This window comes from Hemitrygon akajei, chromosome 5 (assembly GCF_048418815.1).
Source record: "Hemitrygon akajei chromosome 5, sHemAka1.3, whole genome shotgun sequence".
NCBI classification, from domain to species: domain Eukaryota; kingdom Metazoa; phylum Chordata; class Chondrichthyes; order Myliobatiformes; family Dasyatidae; genus Hemitrygon; species Hemitrygon akajei.
Window position 1 is genome coordinate 194,878,834 of NC_133128.1, and position 17,788 is coordinate 194,896,621.

The window sequence follows — 17,788 nt, forward strand, 5'->3', positions numbered from 1 at the left end:
GGACTCTTTCCAATGACAACATATCCTTTCCCAGATAAAGGACCCAAAACTGTTAGCAAACTCCAAGTATGGCCCGATTAGTGTCTTATAAAACATCAGCAATATCTCTTTGTTTTTATATTCTATTTGTCCTCTTTACCACAGACACAACCTGTGAATTAAAGTCAAAAATAATGTAAAAGCAAAAGGGAACGCATACAACAAAGCAAAAATTAGCGGGAAGATAGGGGATTGGGAAGCTTTTAAAAACCCCCAGAAAGCAACTAAAAGAATCATTAGGAGGGAAAAGAAGAAATATGAAAGGAAGCTGGCAAACAATATCAAAGTGGATAGTAAAAGCTTTTTCAAGTATATAAAAAGTAAAAGAGAGATGAGAGTGGATATAGGACCACTAGAAAATGAGGCCAGAGAAATAATAATGAGGGACAAGGAAATGGCAGATGAACTAAATGAGTATTTTGCATCAGTCTTCACTGTGGCTGACACTAGCAGTGTGCCAGATGTTGAAGGGTGTGAGGGATGATATGTCAGTGCAGTTACTATTACACTGAGAGAAGGTGCTTCAAAAGCTGGAAGACCAAAAGGCACATAAGTCGCCCAGACCAGTTCAACTGCACCCTAGAGTTCTGAAAGAGGTAGCAGTAGAGATTGTGAGACATTAGAAATGATCTTTCCAGAATCATTGGACTCTGGCATGTTTCCAAACGACTGAAAAATTGCAAATATCACTCTACTCTTTATGAAAGGAGAAAGGCAGCAGTAAAGAAATTATAGACCAGTTAGCCTGACCTCAGTTGTTGGGAAGATGTTGGAGTATACTGCTAAGAATGAGGTTGTGGAGAACATGGTGACACAGGGCAAGATAGGACAAAGTCAGCATGGTTTCCTTAAGGGAAAATCTTGCCTGATGAACTTGTTGAAATTCTTTGAGGAGGTTACAAGTAGGATAGATAAAAGGGATGCAGTGGATGTTATATATTTGGACTTTCATAAGTCTTTTGACAAGATATCACACGAGTCTACTTACAAAGTTAAGAGCCCATGGTATTACAGTAAAGTTACTAACATTGGCCGATTGGCAGGAGGCAGTGAGTGGGAATAAAAGGATCCTTTTCTGGTTGGCTACCAGTGACTAGTGGTGTTCGGCAGGGGACTGTTTCTTTTTAAGCTGTTTGTCAAGGATTTAGACGATGGAATGGATAGTTTTGTTGCCAAGTTTGCAGGTGATAGGAAGATTGAACGAGGGTCATGCAGTTTTGAGGAAACGGGAAGGCTGCAGAAAGACTTAGACAGGTTTGGAGAATGGGCAAGGAAGTGGCAAATGAAATACAATGTTGGAAAATGCATGGTCATGCACTTTGGTAGGAGAAATAAATGTGCAGACTATTTTCTAAATGGGGAGAAAATCCAAAAATCTGAAATGCAAATGGTCTTGACTATCTTTGTGCAGAACACCCTAAAAGTTAACTTGCAAGTTGAGTCAGTGGTGATGAAAGGAAATGCAATGTTAGCATTCATTTCAAGAAGTGCAGAATACAAGAACAGGGATGTGATGTTGAAGCTTTATTAGACACTAGTGAAGCCTCACCTTGAGTATTGTGAATAGTTTTGGGCTCCTTATCTAAGAAAAGATGTGCTGACATTGGAGAGGGTTCAGAGGGGTTGCACAAAGATGATTTCTGGAATGAAAGGGTTATCATATGAGGAATGTTTGATGGCTCTGGGTCTGTATTCACTGGAACTTAGAAGGATGAAGGAGGATCTCATTGAAATCTATCGAATGTTGAAAGTCCTAGACAGTGTAGGTGTGAAAAGGACATTTCCTTGGTGTGGATTCTAGGACAAGAGGGCACAGCCTCAGGATAGAGGGGAGTTCATCTAAAATAGAGATGCAGAGACATTTCCATTAAATAATCACATAGCAGATCTGTTAATTAGTGTGTTAACCACATTTCTCTCGATTACCTGAACACCCTAAATTCTATCAATTCTTGTCCTTAACAACATAGGCAATGAAGTTTCCACCACCTTCCTGGAGCAAGAATTTAAAATATTCTTCTAAATGAAGAAATTTATTTTCATTTAAGTTCTTGATTGCTGCTGCTGAGTAATGCTTGCTTGAATTAAATTGTTAAGTTGGTTTATTATTGTCATATGAACTGAGGTACAGTGAAAAACATGTCTTGGATACCATATGTATCGATCAATTTCATACAGCTCTACGTTGAGGTAGTATGAGGTTAAAGTTACAGCAGACTGCAAAATAAAGTATAACTGTACAGGGAAAGTGCAGAACATGTAGACAGTAAGGTCCAAGCTCAAAGTGAGGTACACCAAGGTCTCAAGGCCTTCTTGTCGTACTAAAGAACTATTGAATAATCTTAGAACAGAAGCATGAAAGCTGTCCCTGAGTCAGGTGGTACATTCTTTAAGTCTTTAGTATTTTCAGCCTGATGAGAAGAGAGAATGTGGTGGGATCCTGGCTGCTATACTGAGGCCAGAAGAGATGTAGACAGAGTCTATGTAGGAGAGGCTGATTTCTGTGACGTTGAGGTGTTGTTAGCTATGATGTTAATGTGGTTGGACAAGAATTGGCAATGATCTGTCTTAGGGACCTAATACTCTCAACCTACTTGACCTCAGCAACATTGATGTAAACAGTAGCATGTGTACCACTTCCTTCCTGAAGTTAATGACCAGCGCTTTTATTTTGCTGGCATTGAAGAAAGGGTTATTATCATGGCACAATGTCACTCAGCTAGTTCTCTCTGATACATGATTCTTGGTTGGGTCACTCTGAGATGTGATTCACAAATTTGTTATCTTGTAGACGGAGAATCTGGACCACCAGAATCTCCACTACCAGAGACATTATCTCTGCATTTATCCTGTCGTTTATACAGAATTATGTATGGTCCAATAAAACACCTCCTATTCTTTGAAACTCAAGAGAATATATACATCCACTCTGCTGAATTCCTCTTCATAGAACAATCCCTATCAAAACTAAGAATTAATCTTGTGATTCATCCTGTGGTACCTTGATTACAAATCAATGTTAAAAACCTAGTATTTTTAATTCTCCACTGAATAAACAAATATCACACCAAAGTACTCTTGATGACTGCTTCAAATTTTGTAATTATACTGTAATGTTTCCTAATTGTCAAATTTTGGGCAAACATGAAATGTGATTTTAAATGATACAATTGATCATGTGCACAAAAATCCAACCTTAAACAGTCTTTCTGTCACAAGTAAAAACATAATATAATACTCTGTGATTTTTTTTGATTTTTTTAAAGTAATAGAACAGCAAAAATCCTGACTATTGAGCACTTAAGAGTTATTCAAGAATAAATGGATTTAGGTGTTCATATGCTTTTTCACTAAAAGCTAGTGCACAAGTTCAAAAAGTAATTGAAATGCTAAATTGAATGTCAGCCTTTATCTCCGGGGAGCTGGAAATACAAAAGTGAGTAAGTCATGCTTCAGCTCCAGTCTTGAACAGACCCCATCTGGAGAAACGTGATAAAATTGTGGATGCAATGTTCGATTTAGGAAGGGCACAGAAAAAAGTTCACCAGAACTATGCTCTGCTAGAAGGTTAAATTATGAAGAATAGATTAATCTGAGCATTAATGAGCATGTATTGCTGTGTGTCAAATGCATTACCAATGCATTTAAATAGCTAGTGATTGGGTTATTGTGAACAAGGCCTACCTGGGTAATCTTCGTATTTTCCTGAGAAGATATCAATGTTAGAGTTCTTATAGGGTACTTCAGCAACCTGGTTGTCAGCAGCTTTGGTTAGTTAGAGGCAAGGTTAGTTTAGCTACCGATGGCTTTAGTTTTATAGCCTGGTGTTGAGTTCCATGGATTTTGCCAAAATCAGTGATCTCAGGCTTTTCTTATTCATGTAATGTGTGGAGTGAGTCAAACTGACTGCATATCAGATAAGCTTCTATGAAAACAAGGTCCCTGAAGAAAAAGCTGAGGTGTGCCTTCCACAGAGTGAGTACCTCTGGGTGAAAACCAAAAACAACTGCTGATGCTGGAAAACTGAGGAAAAACTCAGTTTCCCTTTCCACGAATTCTGTCTGACCCACAGAGTCATAGAGTCAGAGAGAAGTACAGCACAGAAACAGGCCCTTTGGCCCATCTAGTCTCCCATCGACCTGCACTCGGACCATAGGCCTACTATCCATGTACCTATCGAAACATCTCTCAAACGTTGAAATTGAGTTCACATGCCAGAGAGTTTTTGACATCGTCTCTTTCTGCTTCTGGATGAAGATGACTACAAACAGTACAATCCAGCTTCACCATCATTGAGAATAAATATGGTAAAGAAACCTTCTCTTCCTAATATTTGTATAATTATTTGACATGATTAATAATTAGGTGACTGAACTGTGGAGCCTAAGTATGTGACAGATCAATTACGTCTAGAGCGGAGGTTCCCAACATTTTCATGCCATGGATCAATACCAATAAGCAAGGGGTCCATGGACCCCAAGTTGGGATCCCTGGTCTCTAGCAAGCTACCTCTAATGTTTATCACACAATAGTCCTGCTAGGCAGCAATGAATTTTTAGGTGTTCTTTGTGCTTCTCGCAAGATACAGCTCCATACTTCTCTGAAGTAGGCTTTATGTCATATCCAGGAAATAAAGTCAGAGATAAGCTGGGCCATGAGGTTATTGGTGATGCTGCAAAATAAATATTTTGCTCACAGATGTCTAATTTTCTTTTGCTCAATGTCTCATCAATCTGAGTGAGTGAGTGATCTGTTGGTCAGATCAACCATGGATGTTGTGTCCTAGTAGGACTGCCTTAGGGAGTTTAGCTCTGTATTTTTCCCTCACCTGAAGCCTTCTCCCTGAGTGGGTATATCCGCAAGGCAGTGGAGGTTTGAGATTTATCCTCAACTCTCTTTTACCCTGGAGTCATAGAAACATAGAACACCTACAGCACAATACAGGCCCTTTGGCCCACAAAGCTGTGCCAAACATGTCCCTACCTCAGAACTACCTAGGCTTTACCTATAGCACTCTCTTTTTCTAAGCTCCATGTACCTATCCAAAAGTCTCTTAAAAGACCCTATCGTATCCACTTCCACCACTGCTGCCAGCAGCCCATTCCACGCACTCACCACTCTCTGTGTAAAAAACATACTCCTGACATCTCCTCTGTACCTGCTCCCAGCACCTTAAACCTGTGTCCTCTTGTGGCAACCATTTCAACCCTGGGAAAAAGCCTCTGACTATCCACATGATCAATACCTCTCATCACCTTATACACCTCTATTAGGTCACCTCTCATCCTCCGTTGCTCCAAGCAGAAAAGGCTGAGTTCACTCAAATTCTCCTAGATTCTCAAATTCGCCAACCACAGCTGATGAGTCCCATCTGCCTGAAGCGACTGGCTTTACGTGCCAGTAACCTGCCTTTTCCCCTTCTTCTGTCAGTAGAAATGGTTCAGATGGACATAGTAACCAAGCCAGCAGTTGGATTTGGTTGTCAGAGGCAATTCATCAACCTCACAACTTAAACTGGGTATTTCCAGTAAATGGCGATGTGTTTGGAAACAGTGGCCTCTCAGGGTTCAACCAGAGGTACTACTCCCTTTTGTAAGTGTCTATTTTGTATGATCACAAGACAATGCTGGACATTAAGAGCTTCAAGTAGAGCAGACCAACCCCATTAGCGAGCTGCTGATTGAGGACGAGCTGGATGGTGCAGACCACGTCACTGCCTGCTACAGAAAGGAAATGAGTCAACACGCAAAGGCAGCATGCAGTCTAACAGTGAATGATCATCTTGGACACTCAAGACCCTGTTGGATATTGACAAGTCTGTTTCCCTTGTTTATTGATGAGACAGACAGCGGGGAAGCAGCGAAGCCTTGGGGTAGCATGGAGTCAGTCTCAGGCAGCAGTCCAGCGGAAGGGACACCAGAGGTGCCCATGCTGGGTTGGGGGCTGCTCCCCCATCCATCCACCATTGATACCGCCCTCCCGTGTTTGATCGGTGTAATGACTAGCAGTATTGTGTGCATTACTGTGTGTGTATGTCCGTCTGTGGATTGCTGAGACGTGCTTGTTCCTGATGATAACCCCCATGCACCATGCATCAGTTTACAGGACACGTTGCTCAAGGGCATGGGTTATGCACTTTTTTGTACTGTCTGGTGATTAACACCAGGGTCTCTCAGTATCACAACAGTAACACCAGGGTGTCTCAGTATTACAGCAGTAACACCAGGGTGTCTCAGTATCACAGCAGTAACACCAGGGTCTCTCAGTATCACAACAGTAACACCAGGGTTTCTCAGTATTACAGCAGTAACACCAGGGTATCTCTTTATCACAGCAGTAACACCAGGGTTTCTCAGTATCACAACAGTAACACCAGGGTGTCTCAGTATTACAGCAGTAACACCAGGGTGTCTCAGTATCACAGCAGTAACACCAGGGTCTCTCAGTATCACAACAGTAACACCAGGGTTTCTCAGTATTACAGCAGTAACACCAGGGTCTCTCAGTATCACAGCAGTAACACCAGGGTTACTCAGTATTACAGCAGTAACACCAGGGTGTCTCAGTATCACAGCAGTAACACCAGGGTTACTCAGTATCACAGCAGTAACACCAGGGTGTCTCAGTATTACAGCAGTAACACCAGGGTTTCTCAGTATCACAGCAGTAACACCAGGGTGTCTCAGTATCACAGCAGTAACACCAGGGTTTCTCAGTATCACAGCAGTAACACCAGAGTCTCTCAGTATCACAGCAGTAACACCAGGGTGTCTCAGTATCACAGCAGTAACACCAGGGTTTCTCAGTATCACAGCAGTAACACCAGGGTCTCTCAGTATCACAGCAGTAACACCAGGGTTTCTCAGTATTACAGCAGTAACACCAGGGTTTCTCAGTATCACAACAGTAACACCAGGGTTACTCAGTATCACAGCAGTAACACCAGGGTCTCTCAGTATTACAGCAGTAACACCAGGGTTTCTCAGTATCACAGCAGTAACACCAGGGTCTCTCAGTATCACAGCAGTAACACCAGGGTTACTCAGTATCACAACAGTAACACCAGGGTCTCTCAGTATCACAGCAGTAACACCAGGGTCTCTCAGTATTACAGCAGTAACACCAGGGTTTCTCAGTATCACAGCAGTAACACCAGGGTATCTCTTTATCACAGCAGTAACACCAGGGTTACTCAGTATCACAGCAGTAACACCAGGGTCTCTCAGTATTACAGCAGTAACACCAGGGTTACTCAGTATCACAGCAGTAACACCAGGGTGTCTCAGTATTACAGCAGTAACACCAGGGTTTCTCAGTATCACAGCAGTAACACCAGAGTCTCTCAGTATTACAGCAGTAACACCAGGGTTTCTCAGTATCACAGCAGTAACACCAGGGTTACTCAGTATTACAGCAGTAACACCAGGGTCTCTCAGTATCACAGCAGTAACACCAGGGTCTCTCAGTATTACAGCAGTAACACCAGGGTCTCTCAGTATCACAACAGTAACACCAGGGTCTCTCAGTATCACAACAGTAACACCAGGGTCTCTCAGTATCACAGCAGTAACACCAGGGTATCTCAGTATCACAGCAGTAACACCAGTGTCTCAGTATCACAGAGGGAACATGAGGGTTACCCAATATCACAGCAGTAACACCAGGGTATCTCGGTGTCACAGAACTAACACGAGGTTCTAGTTTACAATTACAAATGAACGCTGCAGGAAGAACGCTCAGTTTCACACCAGTAACACGAGGTTCTAGTTCCAGTGCAAGAGCGAGAGATGGGATTAGCACTAATCGAGGTTTCTCAGCTTGTATTCACTTACTAGACCAGGCCAAGTTTTAAAGGTGACAGCAGTCATACGAAAGGTTTTTAAAGAATGACTACTGGTGGATCCATAGAACAAAGCAAGCGAGCAGGAAGTCACAGGGGTACGAGAACAGTTATAAGCAGGAGATGAGAAAAGGGAACAAGGATGAGCTAAATGTGCACAAAATTCTGGAAGAACTCAGCAGGCCAGGCATCATCTATGGAAAAGTGTAGCATCAACCTTTTGGGCCGATACCCTACATCGATCCAAACCTTAACTGTTTACTATTTTCCATCGATGCTGCCTGACCTGCAGAGTTTCTCCAACATTTTGTTGCTTTGGAATTCCTAATGTTTGTGATGTGCTGGATGTTCATTTTCTCCAAGTGGATCCAAGGAAATTAATGTGTCAGCCCAAATCCCAGTGATAAAACATGCAAGCTACAAATGGAACTCAAGCCAGCGTGAAGTTGTGGCATGTAATATGAGATGTGTCAGCTAGAGTTTCACCAGCATTCAGAGCTGCGAAGGTTTCAAGAGAGGAAGTTTATGATGCAGTTAGAATCAGAATCAGGTATAATTTCTCTGGCATATGTCGTGAAATTTGTTGTTTTTGTAGCGGCTGCACATTGCAATACATAATAGTGAAAAAACTGCGAGTTGACATCTGGAAATGGAGCAGATGAGGGGGAGGGATGAAGAGACATCCCATTCTTTGAAGAAGGAGGACATTTTGGATGTCCTAGAAATAAAAGCCTCATCCTGGAGGTAAATGAGGCGAGGGAACTGAGAAGAAGGAATGGCATTTTTACAGGAGATGGTAGGAAGGGGTATAGCTTAGGTAGCCATTGGAGTCGGTGAGTTTATAAAAGATATTGAAACCTATTGAGATGTTGGCGAACAATTTATCTCCAGTGATGTTCTAATGCCATGATAGGTGGGACATCCATTGAAAATGGTACAAGTATATAAAATGGGTATAAAATCAATTTTGCATACAATTCACATCTGCAGATTGAATGCTATCTGCTCCAATTTTTACAGCATAATAGGTTTTTGCTTCAAGTAGTTTAATAACTGTTTTTCTGTACAGTTTCTTGTCAACTTTCTGCTGCTGGTAGAGCCAAAAGAAACTCCTTATGCTTTCACAATGGGACTTTGTGACCCTTGTAGAATATACATCGCATATTATTTTGTCAAGCTACTTTGTAGCATACATATTTTTTTTATTGGAAGATAGCAACCTGTATATGCCTGCAGCTATTTAAAAAAAAGATGAAGGTGAAGGTTCCATATACATATGTAATGCAATGAATAGCTGCGGTCACATGCAAGACCTTGGGAGGGTGAATCATGATTTGGAGTAGGGGCACTTGTGAGCTTTGTCAAATTGGAATGAGACCCTGGAGCACAGAGAGCACGAAAAATTTAAAAGAGAACAGTTTGATACCTTTCAACGTATCAGATTTCAGAAAGGGTAATCTTACTCATACCCAGTGTACTAAGATGGGCAATAAAAAAATCAAATGAAATTCTAAAGGACACCCTGGAGGGATGATTATTTTAGCATTGAGCATGTTCTATGAATATATCCTGAAACAGCCTTCTATAATCTGTTACAATGGTTTCTCAACTGACTAAGTATATTTTGAGGATTATGATTTTTTGTAACTTTTTTTATAGTTTTAAGCAGAAGGGATGCATAATGTAGCTGATGCATTTTTCATACCTATGATTTGATCGTGACTTGTTGACTCGGTGATGGCTTCCTTCGTGCTTTCCAAGTTTGTATTTGTTTCCACTTTGCCACTTAATATCTGCAAACATTACAAAGGTAAGAAGACATACATTAATAAAAAACAAAATCAATGAACTGATCACTAAACTACTTCTCTAAGTAAAATATTTAGGTGAGTATACTAATTTTAAAATATACCAAAACAACTTATTTTTCTTAAATAATATAATTCAACACAATCAGAATTGTATCAGTCAAAAGCTAGTGCTCGACTTCACTCTTAATCTTATCAATTATATTTCTGTTCTGAGGATTCCCACTAATAATACACCTGAGACTCAGGCAATTAACAGGAAATATGTCACTAAAAAGTTTAATCAGCCTTTTATCAGCTTAATCAGCTGTGGGCTTCACAGCTGAACAGGTGAGAAGACAGCTGAAACGTCTCCACCCAAGCAAGGCTGCAGGCCCGGATGGTGTCAGCCCCAGGGTGCTCAAAGCCTGTGCCCCCCAGCTATGTGGAGTACTTCACCATGTCTTCAACCTGAGCCTGAGTCTCCAGAGGGTTCCTGTGCTGTGGAAGACGTCCTGCCTCGTCCCTGTATCGAAGACGCCGCGCCCCAGTGGCTCCAATGACTACATTGACATTGGCATTGACCTCCCACATCATGAAGACCCTGGAGAGACTTGTTCTAGAGCAGCTCCGGCCTATGATGAGGCCACACTTAGACCCCCTCCAGTTCGACTACCAGCCCCGACTAGGAGTTGAGGATGCCATCGTCTACCTGCTGAACCGTATCTACGCCTACCTGGACAAGCCGGCGAGCACTATGAGGGTCATGTTTTTTGACTTCTCCAGTGCGTTCAACACCATCCGCCCTGCTCTGCTGGGTGAGAAGCTGACAGTGATGCAGGTGGATGCTTCCCTGGTGTCATGGATTATTGATTACCTGACTGGCAGACCACAGTACGTGCGCTTGCAACACTGTGTGTCAGACAGAGTGGTCAGCAGCACTGGGGCTCCACAGGGGACTGTCCTGTCTCCCTTTCTCTTCACCATCTACAACTCGGACTTCAACTACTGCACAGTCTTGCCATCTTCAAAAGTTTTCTGAGACTCTGCCATAGTTGGATGCATCAGCAAGGGAGATGAGGCGGAGTACAGGACTACGGTGGGAAACTTTGTCACATGGTGTGAGCAGAATCATCTGCAGCTTAATGTGAAAAAGACTAAGGAGCTGGTGGTGGACCTATGGAGGGCGAAGGCACCTGTGACCCCTGTTTCCATCCAAGGGGTCAGTGTGGACATGGTGGAGGATTACAGATACCTAGGGATATGAATTGACAATAAACTGGACTGGTCAAAGAACACTACAAGAAGGGTCAGAGCCGTCTCTACTTCCTGAGGAGACTGAGGTCCTTTAACATCTGCCGATCGATACTGAGCATGTTCTACGAGTCTGTGGTGGCCAGTGCTATCATGTTTGCTGTTGTGTGCTGGGGCAGCAAGCTGAGGGTAGCAGACACCAACAGAATCAACAAACTCATTTGTAAGGCCAGTGATGTTGTGGGGGTGGAACTAGACTCTCTGATGGTGGTGTCTGAAAAGAGGATGCTGTCCAAGTTGCATGCCATCTTGGACAATGTCTCCCATCCACTCCATAATGTACTGGTTAGGCACAGGAGTACATTCAGCCAGAGACTCATTCCACTGAGATGCAACACTAAGCGTCATAGGAAGTCATTCCTGCCTGTGGCCATCAAACTTTACAACCCCTCCCTTGGAGTGTCAGACACCCTGAGCCAATAGGCTGGTCCTGGAAATATTTCCACTTGGTATAATTTACTTATTATTTAATTATTTATAGTTTTATATTGCTATATTTCTACACTATTTTTGGTTGGTGCAACTGTAACGAAACCCAATTTCCCTCGGAATCAATAAAGTATGTCTGTCTGATCTATAATAGCAAATTTAAAAAATGCAAAACATAATCACTTAGCCCAGTGGAAGATTAAGAGAAAAGCACACTATTAACTACAGATACCAATATTCCATTTTATATTTTTGAATCAAGTGAAGCATTCAAATGAATTAATTTTTCTTCTGACAGTTCTTCTAGTGGTGCAGTTTAGAGTAAAAGGCAGATTTACCAAACACAGACAGCTGTACCTATAGAAGACTATGAAGTACATTTCATATATATAGCTTTGTGAATTTGTCAAATACTTCCGCAATCCCCATTGTAAAGAGATAATATCAGTGCATCAAAGTTGAAAGTAAATTTATTATCAAAGTACATATTTGTCACCATATACAACCCAGAGATTAATTTTCTTATAATATTAATAATTTAATATTATAAATCCAACAATAATAATAATAGAATCAATGAAAGACCACGCTAACAGGCTGGACAACTAGTGGGTAAAAGACTACAAACTGTGCAAATACAAAAGGATAATAATTAATAAATAAATAAACAAGCAATAAATATCAAGAACATGAAATGAGGAGTCCTTGACAGTGAGTCCATAGTTTGTGGGAACTGATCAGTCATTGGGAAATTCAGAATCAGAATCAGGTTTATTATCACCAGCATATGTTGTGAAATTTGTTAACTTAGCAGCAGCAGTTCAATGCAATACATAATATAGAAGGAAAAAAATTATAGATAAGTAAATCAATTACATTATGTGTATATTGAATAGCTTAAAAATTGTGCAAAATGGAAATATGTTTAAAAAGTGAGGTAGTGTCCAAGGATTCAATGTCCATTTAAGAATTCGATGGGAGAGGGGAAGAAGCTGTTCCTGAATTGACGAGTGCATGCCTTCAGGCTTCTGTACCTCCTACTTGATGGTAAAAGTGAGAAAAGGGCATGCCCTGGGTGCTGGAGGTCCTTAATAATGGATGCTGCCTTTCTGAGACACTGCTCCTTGATGATGTCCTTGGTACTTTGTAGGCTAGTACCCAAGATGGAGTCAACTAAATTTACAACTTTCTGCAGCTTTTTCTGGTCCTGTACAGTGGTGCCCCCTCCCCCCATACCAGACAGTGATGCAGCCTGTCAGAATGCTCTCCACAGTACATCTATAGAAGATTTTGAGTATATATGTTGACATGCCAAATCTCTTCAAACTCCTAATGAAGTATAATCACTGTCTTGCCTTCTTTATAACTGCATTGATATGTTGGGACCAGGTTAGATCCTCAGAGATCTTGACACCAAGGAACTTGAAGCTGCTCACTCTCTCCACTTCTGATTCCTCTATGAGGATTGGTATGTGTTCCTTTGTCCTACCTGAAGTCCACAATCAGCTCTTTCATCTCACTGACATTGAGTGCCAGGTTATTGCTGCAACACCACTCCACCCTAATTATCCACTTTTGTTCAAGTGCCTGAGCGTTGAGGGTAATAACTGTTCCTGAACCTGGTGATGTCAGTCCTGAGGCTCCCGTACCTTCTTCCTGATGGCATCAATGAGGAGAGAACATGGTGGTGGGGATCCCTGATGATGGACGCTACTTCTCTGCAACAACGCTCCACGTAGATGTGCATAATGGTGAGGAGGGCTTTACCCGTGATGGACTGAGCCCTATCCACTTCTTTTTGTAGGATTTTCCATTCGTGGGCATTGATGTTTGCATACCTGGCCATGACACAGCCCATCCACTACGCATCCACAGAAGTCTGTCGAAGTTTTAAATGTCATGCCAAATCTTTGCAAATTCCCAGGGAAGCAGAAATGCTGCCATGCTTTCTTCATCATCGTATTTATGTGCCGGCCCAGGACATTTCCTCTGAAATGATAACATGAAGGAGTGTAAAGTTTCTGACCCTCTCCACCTCTGATTCCCTAATGAGGACTGGTTCATGGACCTCTGCTTTCCTTCTCCTGAAGTCAATAATCAGCTTCTTGGTCTTGCTGACATTGAGTAAAAGGTTGTTTCTGTGGCACCACTTAGCCAGATTTTCAATTTCCTTCCTATATGCTGATTCATCACCATCCTTGATTCTTCCTACAATATAGTGTCGTCACTAAACTTGAATATGGCATTGGAGCTGTGCTTAACCTCACAGTCATAAGTGTACAGAAAGTAAAGCAGGGGCCAAGCACACAGCCTTGTGTTGCAACTGTGCTGATGGTGATTGTGGAGATGCTGTTAACAATCTGAAGTGACTGGGGTCTGAAACTGAGGAGATCAAGCTCCAATTGCACAAGGAGGTATTGAAGCCAATGTCTTGAAACTTATTGATTTGTTTTGAGGGCATAAGTACTGAGCTGTAGTCAAATAAAAACATCTTGAAGTATGTGTCCATATGCACCAGAGCTGAATGAAGTGCCAGTGAAATGGCATCTGCTGTGGCCTGTTGTGTTGGTAGGCAAATTGGAGTGAATCCAAATTGCTTCTGTGGCAGGCGTTGATGTTTCATCACCAACCTTTCAAAACACTTTATCTCTGTGGATGTAAATGCTACTGGATGATAATCATTGAGGCAGCTTACCATGTTTTTCTTAGGAGCTGGTATAACTGTAGTCTGCTTGAAGCAGGTGGGTACCTCAAACTGCTAAAGCGAGAGGTGAAAGATCTCAGTGGAAACTCCAGTCAGTTGATCAGTACAGGTCCTTAGTACTCAGGCAGGTACCCCTTTTGTGTTGGCCATTTTCCATGGGTTCACCATCCTGAAGGATGCTTTCACATCAGCCTCAGAGTCTGATATCACAGGATCATCAGAGGCTGTGGGAGTTTGTGATGGTCTCTACTTCCTGAGGAAACTGAGGTCCTTTAACATCTGCCGGACGATGCTGAGGATGTTCTACGAGTCTGTGGTGGCCAGTGCTATCATGTTTGCTGTTGTGTGCTGGGGCAGCAGGCTGAGGGCAGCGGACGCCAACAGAATCAACAAACTCATTGGTAAGGCCAGTGATGTTGTGGGGGTGGAACTGGACTCTCTGACGGTGGTATCTGAAAAGAGGATGCTGTCCAAGTTGCATGCCATCTTGGACAATGTCTCCCATTGACTCCATAATGTACTGGTTAGGCACAGGAGTACGTTCAGCCAGAGACTCATTCCACTGAGATGCAACACTAAGCATCATAGGAAGTCATTCCTGCCTGTGGCCATCAAACTTTACAACTCCTCCCTCGGAGTGTCAGACACCCTGAGCCAATAGGCTGGTCCTGGACTTATTTCCACTTGGCATGATTAACATTATTATTTAATTATTTATGGTTTTATGTTGCTATATTTCTTCACTATTCTTGGTTGGTGCAGCTGTAACGAAACCCAATTTCCCTCGGGATCAATAAAGTATGTCTGCCTGTCTGTTTCTCTGTGTTTTGATGGTCAAAGTAAAGTTAGAAGGCATTGAGCTCTTCTGAAAGTGAAGCCCTGTTGTCACCTGTGTTACTTAATTTCACTTTGTAGGAGCTGATGGCAGACAGGCCCTTTTGAACATTCTTCATTGATTCAGGTTTCATCCAGAACTGCCACTTCACCCATGAAATGGCAATGGTTATTAAGGATCAGATGGTATAGAACGATAAGCATCAACAAACATTGGCTCTGGAAGTTTTATGTTGCCTCCTGTAGGAATGCAGATGTTTAGTTAAATGTCCCAGTCTCAGATTGCTCATGAAATGATAATTCTATGCAACTATTAGAACTTGAAGCACCACATGCATAATGTTGGAGGAACTCAGTAGGATAGGCAGTATTGATGGAACAGAGTGAACAATCAATGTTCGGTACTAAGACCTTTCATGGCCTGAAACGTCAGTTGTTTACCCTTTCCCATAGCTGCTGCCTGGCCTGCTGAGTTTCTCCAGCATTTTGTGTGTGTGGCTTGGATTTCCAGCATCTGTAGATTTCTCTTGTTGGGTATTAGAACTTGAGTTATATTGTCATCTGTATGTTGCAATGGAAAAGTGACAATGGGTATCTAAGTATGCTTACTTTGATGTGTTAATACAGCTCTGCTGTCCAGTTGATAATAGCTTAATTTTGAAAACATGCTCCTGGAACATTGCATCGGATGTGCACTTAAGGGCACAAGGATATGGGATCATGCACAGCTATCGCTGGACAGGTCCGAACCGAACATTGTCAATGGTAATATTTTTCAATAAGTATATAACTGGCTGAAGAATGAAGTACAAAGCTGCATTAAATTATCCTGCAAAAATATTACTGATGAAAGACAACTGAGGTAGTTTTTGAGATTTTCTTTGTTTGACACATTAAAAAATAATTTAGAGCAGGGAATCTTAAAAGGTACTGCTAAGGGTGCCGATGATAACGTGACTAAAATGGAAAATGGGGCGAGCTGCTGGGTTCGCTGCATATCATTAGAATTTGGGCAGATGCATGGTGGATCAAATTCAGTGCAAAAGATTGCAAAGTACATGGAATGGGGAAAAACATCCACTAAGAGGCTTTTAATTTACAGTATGTATCTGCATTTGGCAAATTAAAAGAGGGTCAAGGAGTCCAACTGTCAACAAACTGAACAAAGGTATTCAGAAATTGAGAGTAATAAGAAACAAATGCAGTGATTTACTCGAAGGTCAATTTTGAATCAAAATAGAGAAATAATGCCATTCTTTCACATTTCGGCACAATGAAACTCTCGAGCTGCAACATAAAACCGATTGCAACACAACTCAGTCTAGTCCAATTGTTTGTATGGTAATAGAATCAATTTACAGAATCAATTTAACATCAGATCAGAGGACATAGGTTCATATTCCCAGTCTTTATCCACCAATGTTCAAGTAAATTTTGCTACTATAGTACCATGTAAAAGTCTTAGGCACATATGCATTTCTTCTTCTCCAACCCTTGACCTTTCCCACCCGGCTTTACCTGTCACCTTCCAGCTAAGCCGACTTCCCCTCCCTCCGCCTTTTAATTCTGGCATCTTCCCTCTTGTTTATCAGTCCCGAAGAAGGGACTCAGCCTGAAAGCTCGATTATCTATTCATTTCCATAGATGCTGACTGACTTGCTGAGTTTCACCAGCATTTTCTGTGTGTTGCTTTATGTGTAGCTTGGGTACCTAAGAATTTTGTAGTAATTTTATGTATTGTACTGTACTGCTGCTCTGCTGCAAAAAAGCAAATTTCATGACATATGTGAGTAATGGTAAACCTAATTCTGTTATAGATCTCTATTGTGGACTGAGAGTGGGAAGGGAGCAGAGAGTGGGAATCATGGTTGGGAAAATGGGAAGGGAGGAGGGAAGGAGCAGGAAGCACCAAAGAGACATTCTGTGATGATCAATAAACCAATTGTTTCAAAAACAAATGATCGTCTGGTGTCTGGTGTCTCAGGGCTGGGTGTGTCTGAACATCCCACGAACATCCCGCCCCGGTACTCCTTATTTGCAACCTGTCCAACACTCCTCCCACAGCGATCTACCATCATATATCCCATCATTCTTTGCTCCTCCCAGATTTTCACAGTTCTTTTCACAGACAACTTAACATTACAGTTATGAAGGCGAGAGTATAAGCTGTAATTTTTGACTCTTTCAAGTCCAGTTTAGCTATTATATGTAGATTTTTGCTGGCATCAAAAGAAGTCCTAGGGGTTTGTTAATGTTCACTAATACTATACATTGTTTATAGACATTCTGCAGGCATCTTTGATATTCATATTCTAAAAGCAGAAGTTTGTAATGAGTCAATCACCAAACTCCTACTCGAGACAGCTCAGTCCTGGCTGAAGCCTAGCAAGTTCGAGGAGCTGCTCAGAAAGCTGTTCACACCAGGTTGAAGAATATGAGGGTCTGGCCATATTCCTTAATGGATTTCTGAGAGCTTCTGTTCTTTAATATTTTGTCAACAGTTGTTAAATTTAATAAGGAAATAAATAACAATGAAACATTAGCTAAAATTCATTAAACTATTGCAAATCACGACAGGGACCAGCCTGGGATGAAACGGGTTAGTTGTGATGGTATCAACCTTTGAGCCCATCAACATATAGCGTTGTTGCAGGAAAATAGCATCCACCCAAAACACTCTTCTCACTGCTGCCATTAGGAAGAAGTCACAAGAGCCTCAAGACTCACCGGCACCAGGTTCAGGAACAGTTGTTAACCTTCAACCATCAGTCTCTTGAACCAAAGGGAATAACTTCACTTGCCCCATCACTGAACTGTCCTCACAACTAATGGATTCACTTT

General features: G+C 41.8%; 1 protein-coding gene across 5 annotated transcripts in view; it reads right to left on the reverse strand.

Moving 5' to 3' along the window:
* nckap5l (NCK-associated protein 5-like) overlaps nt 1-17,788 on the reverse strand; it is an 883,389-nt gene that overhangs the window by 95,936 nt on the left and 769,665 nt on the right. For all 5 annotated transcript variants that reach the window (XM_073047595.1, XM_073047596.1, XM_073047597.1 and 2 more), the window contains one exon: nt 9,585-9,672. In XM_073047595.1, the coding sequence (XP_072903696.1) occupies nt 9,585-9,672 (88 nt within the window). The remainder of the gene's footprint in view (nt 1-9,584; nt 9,673-17,788) is intronic.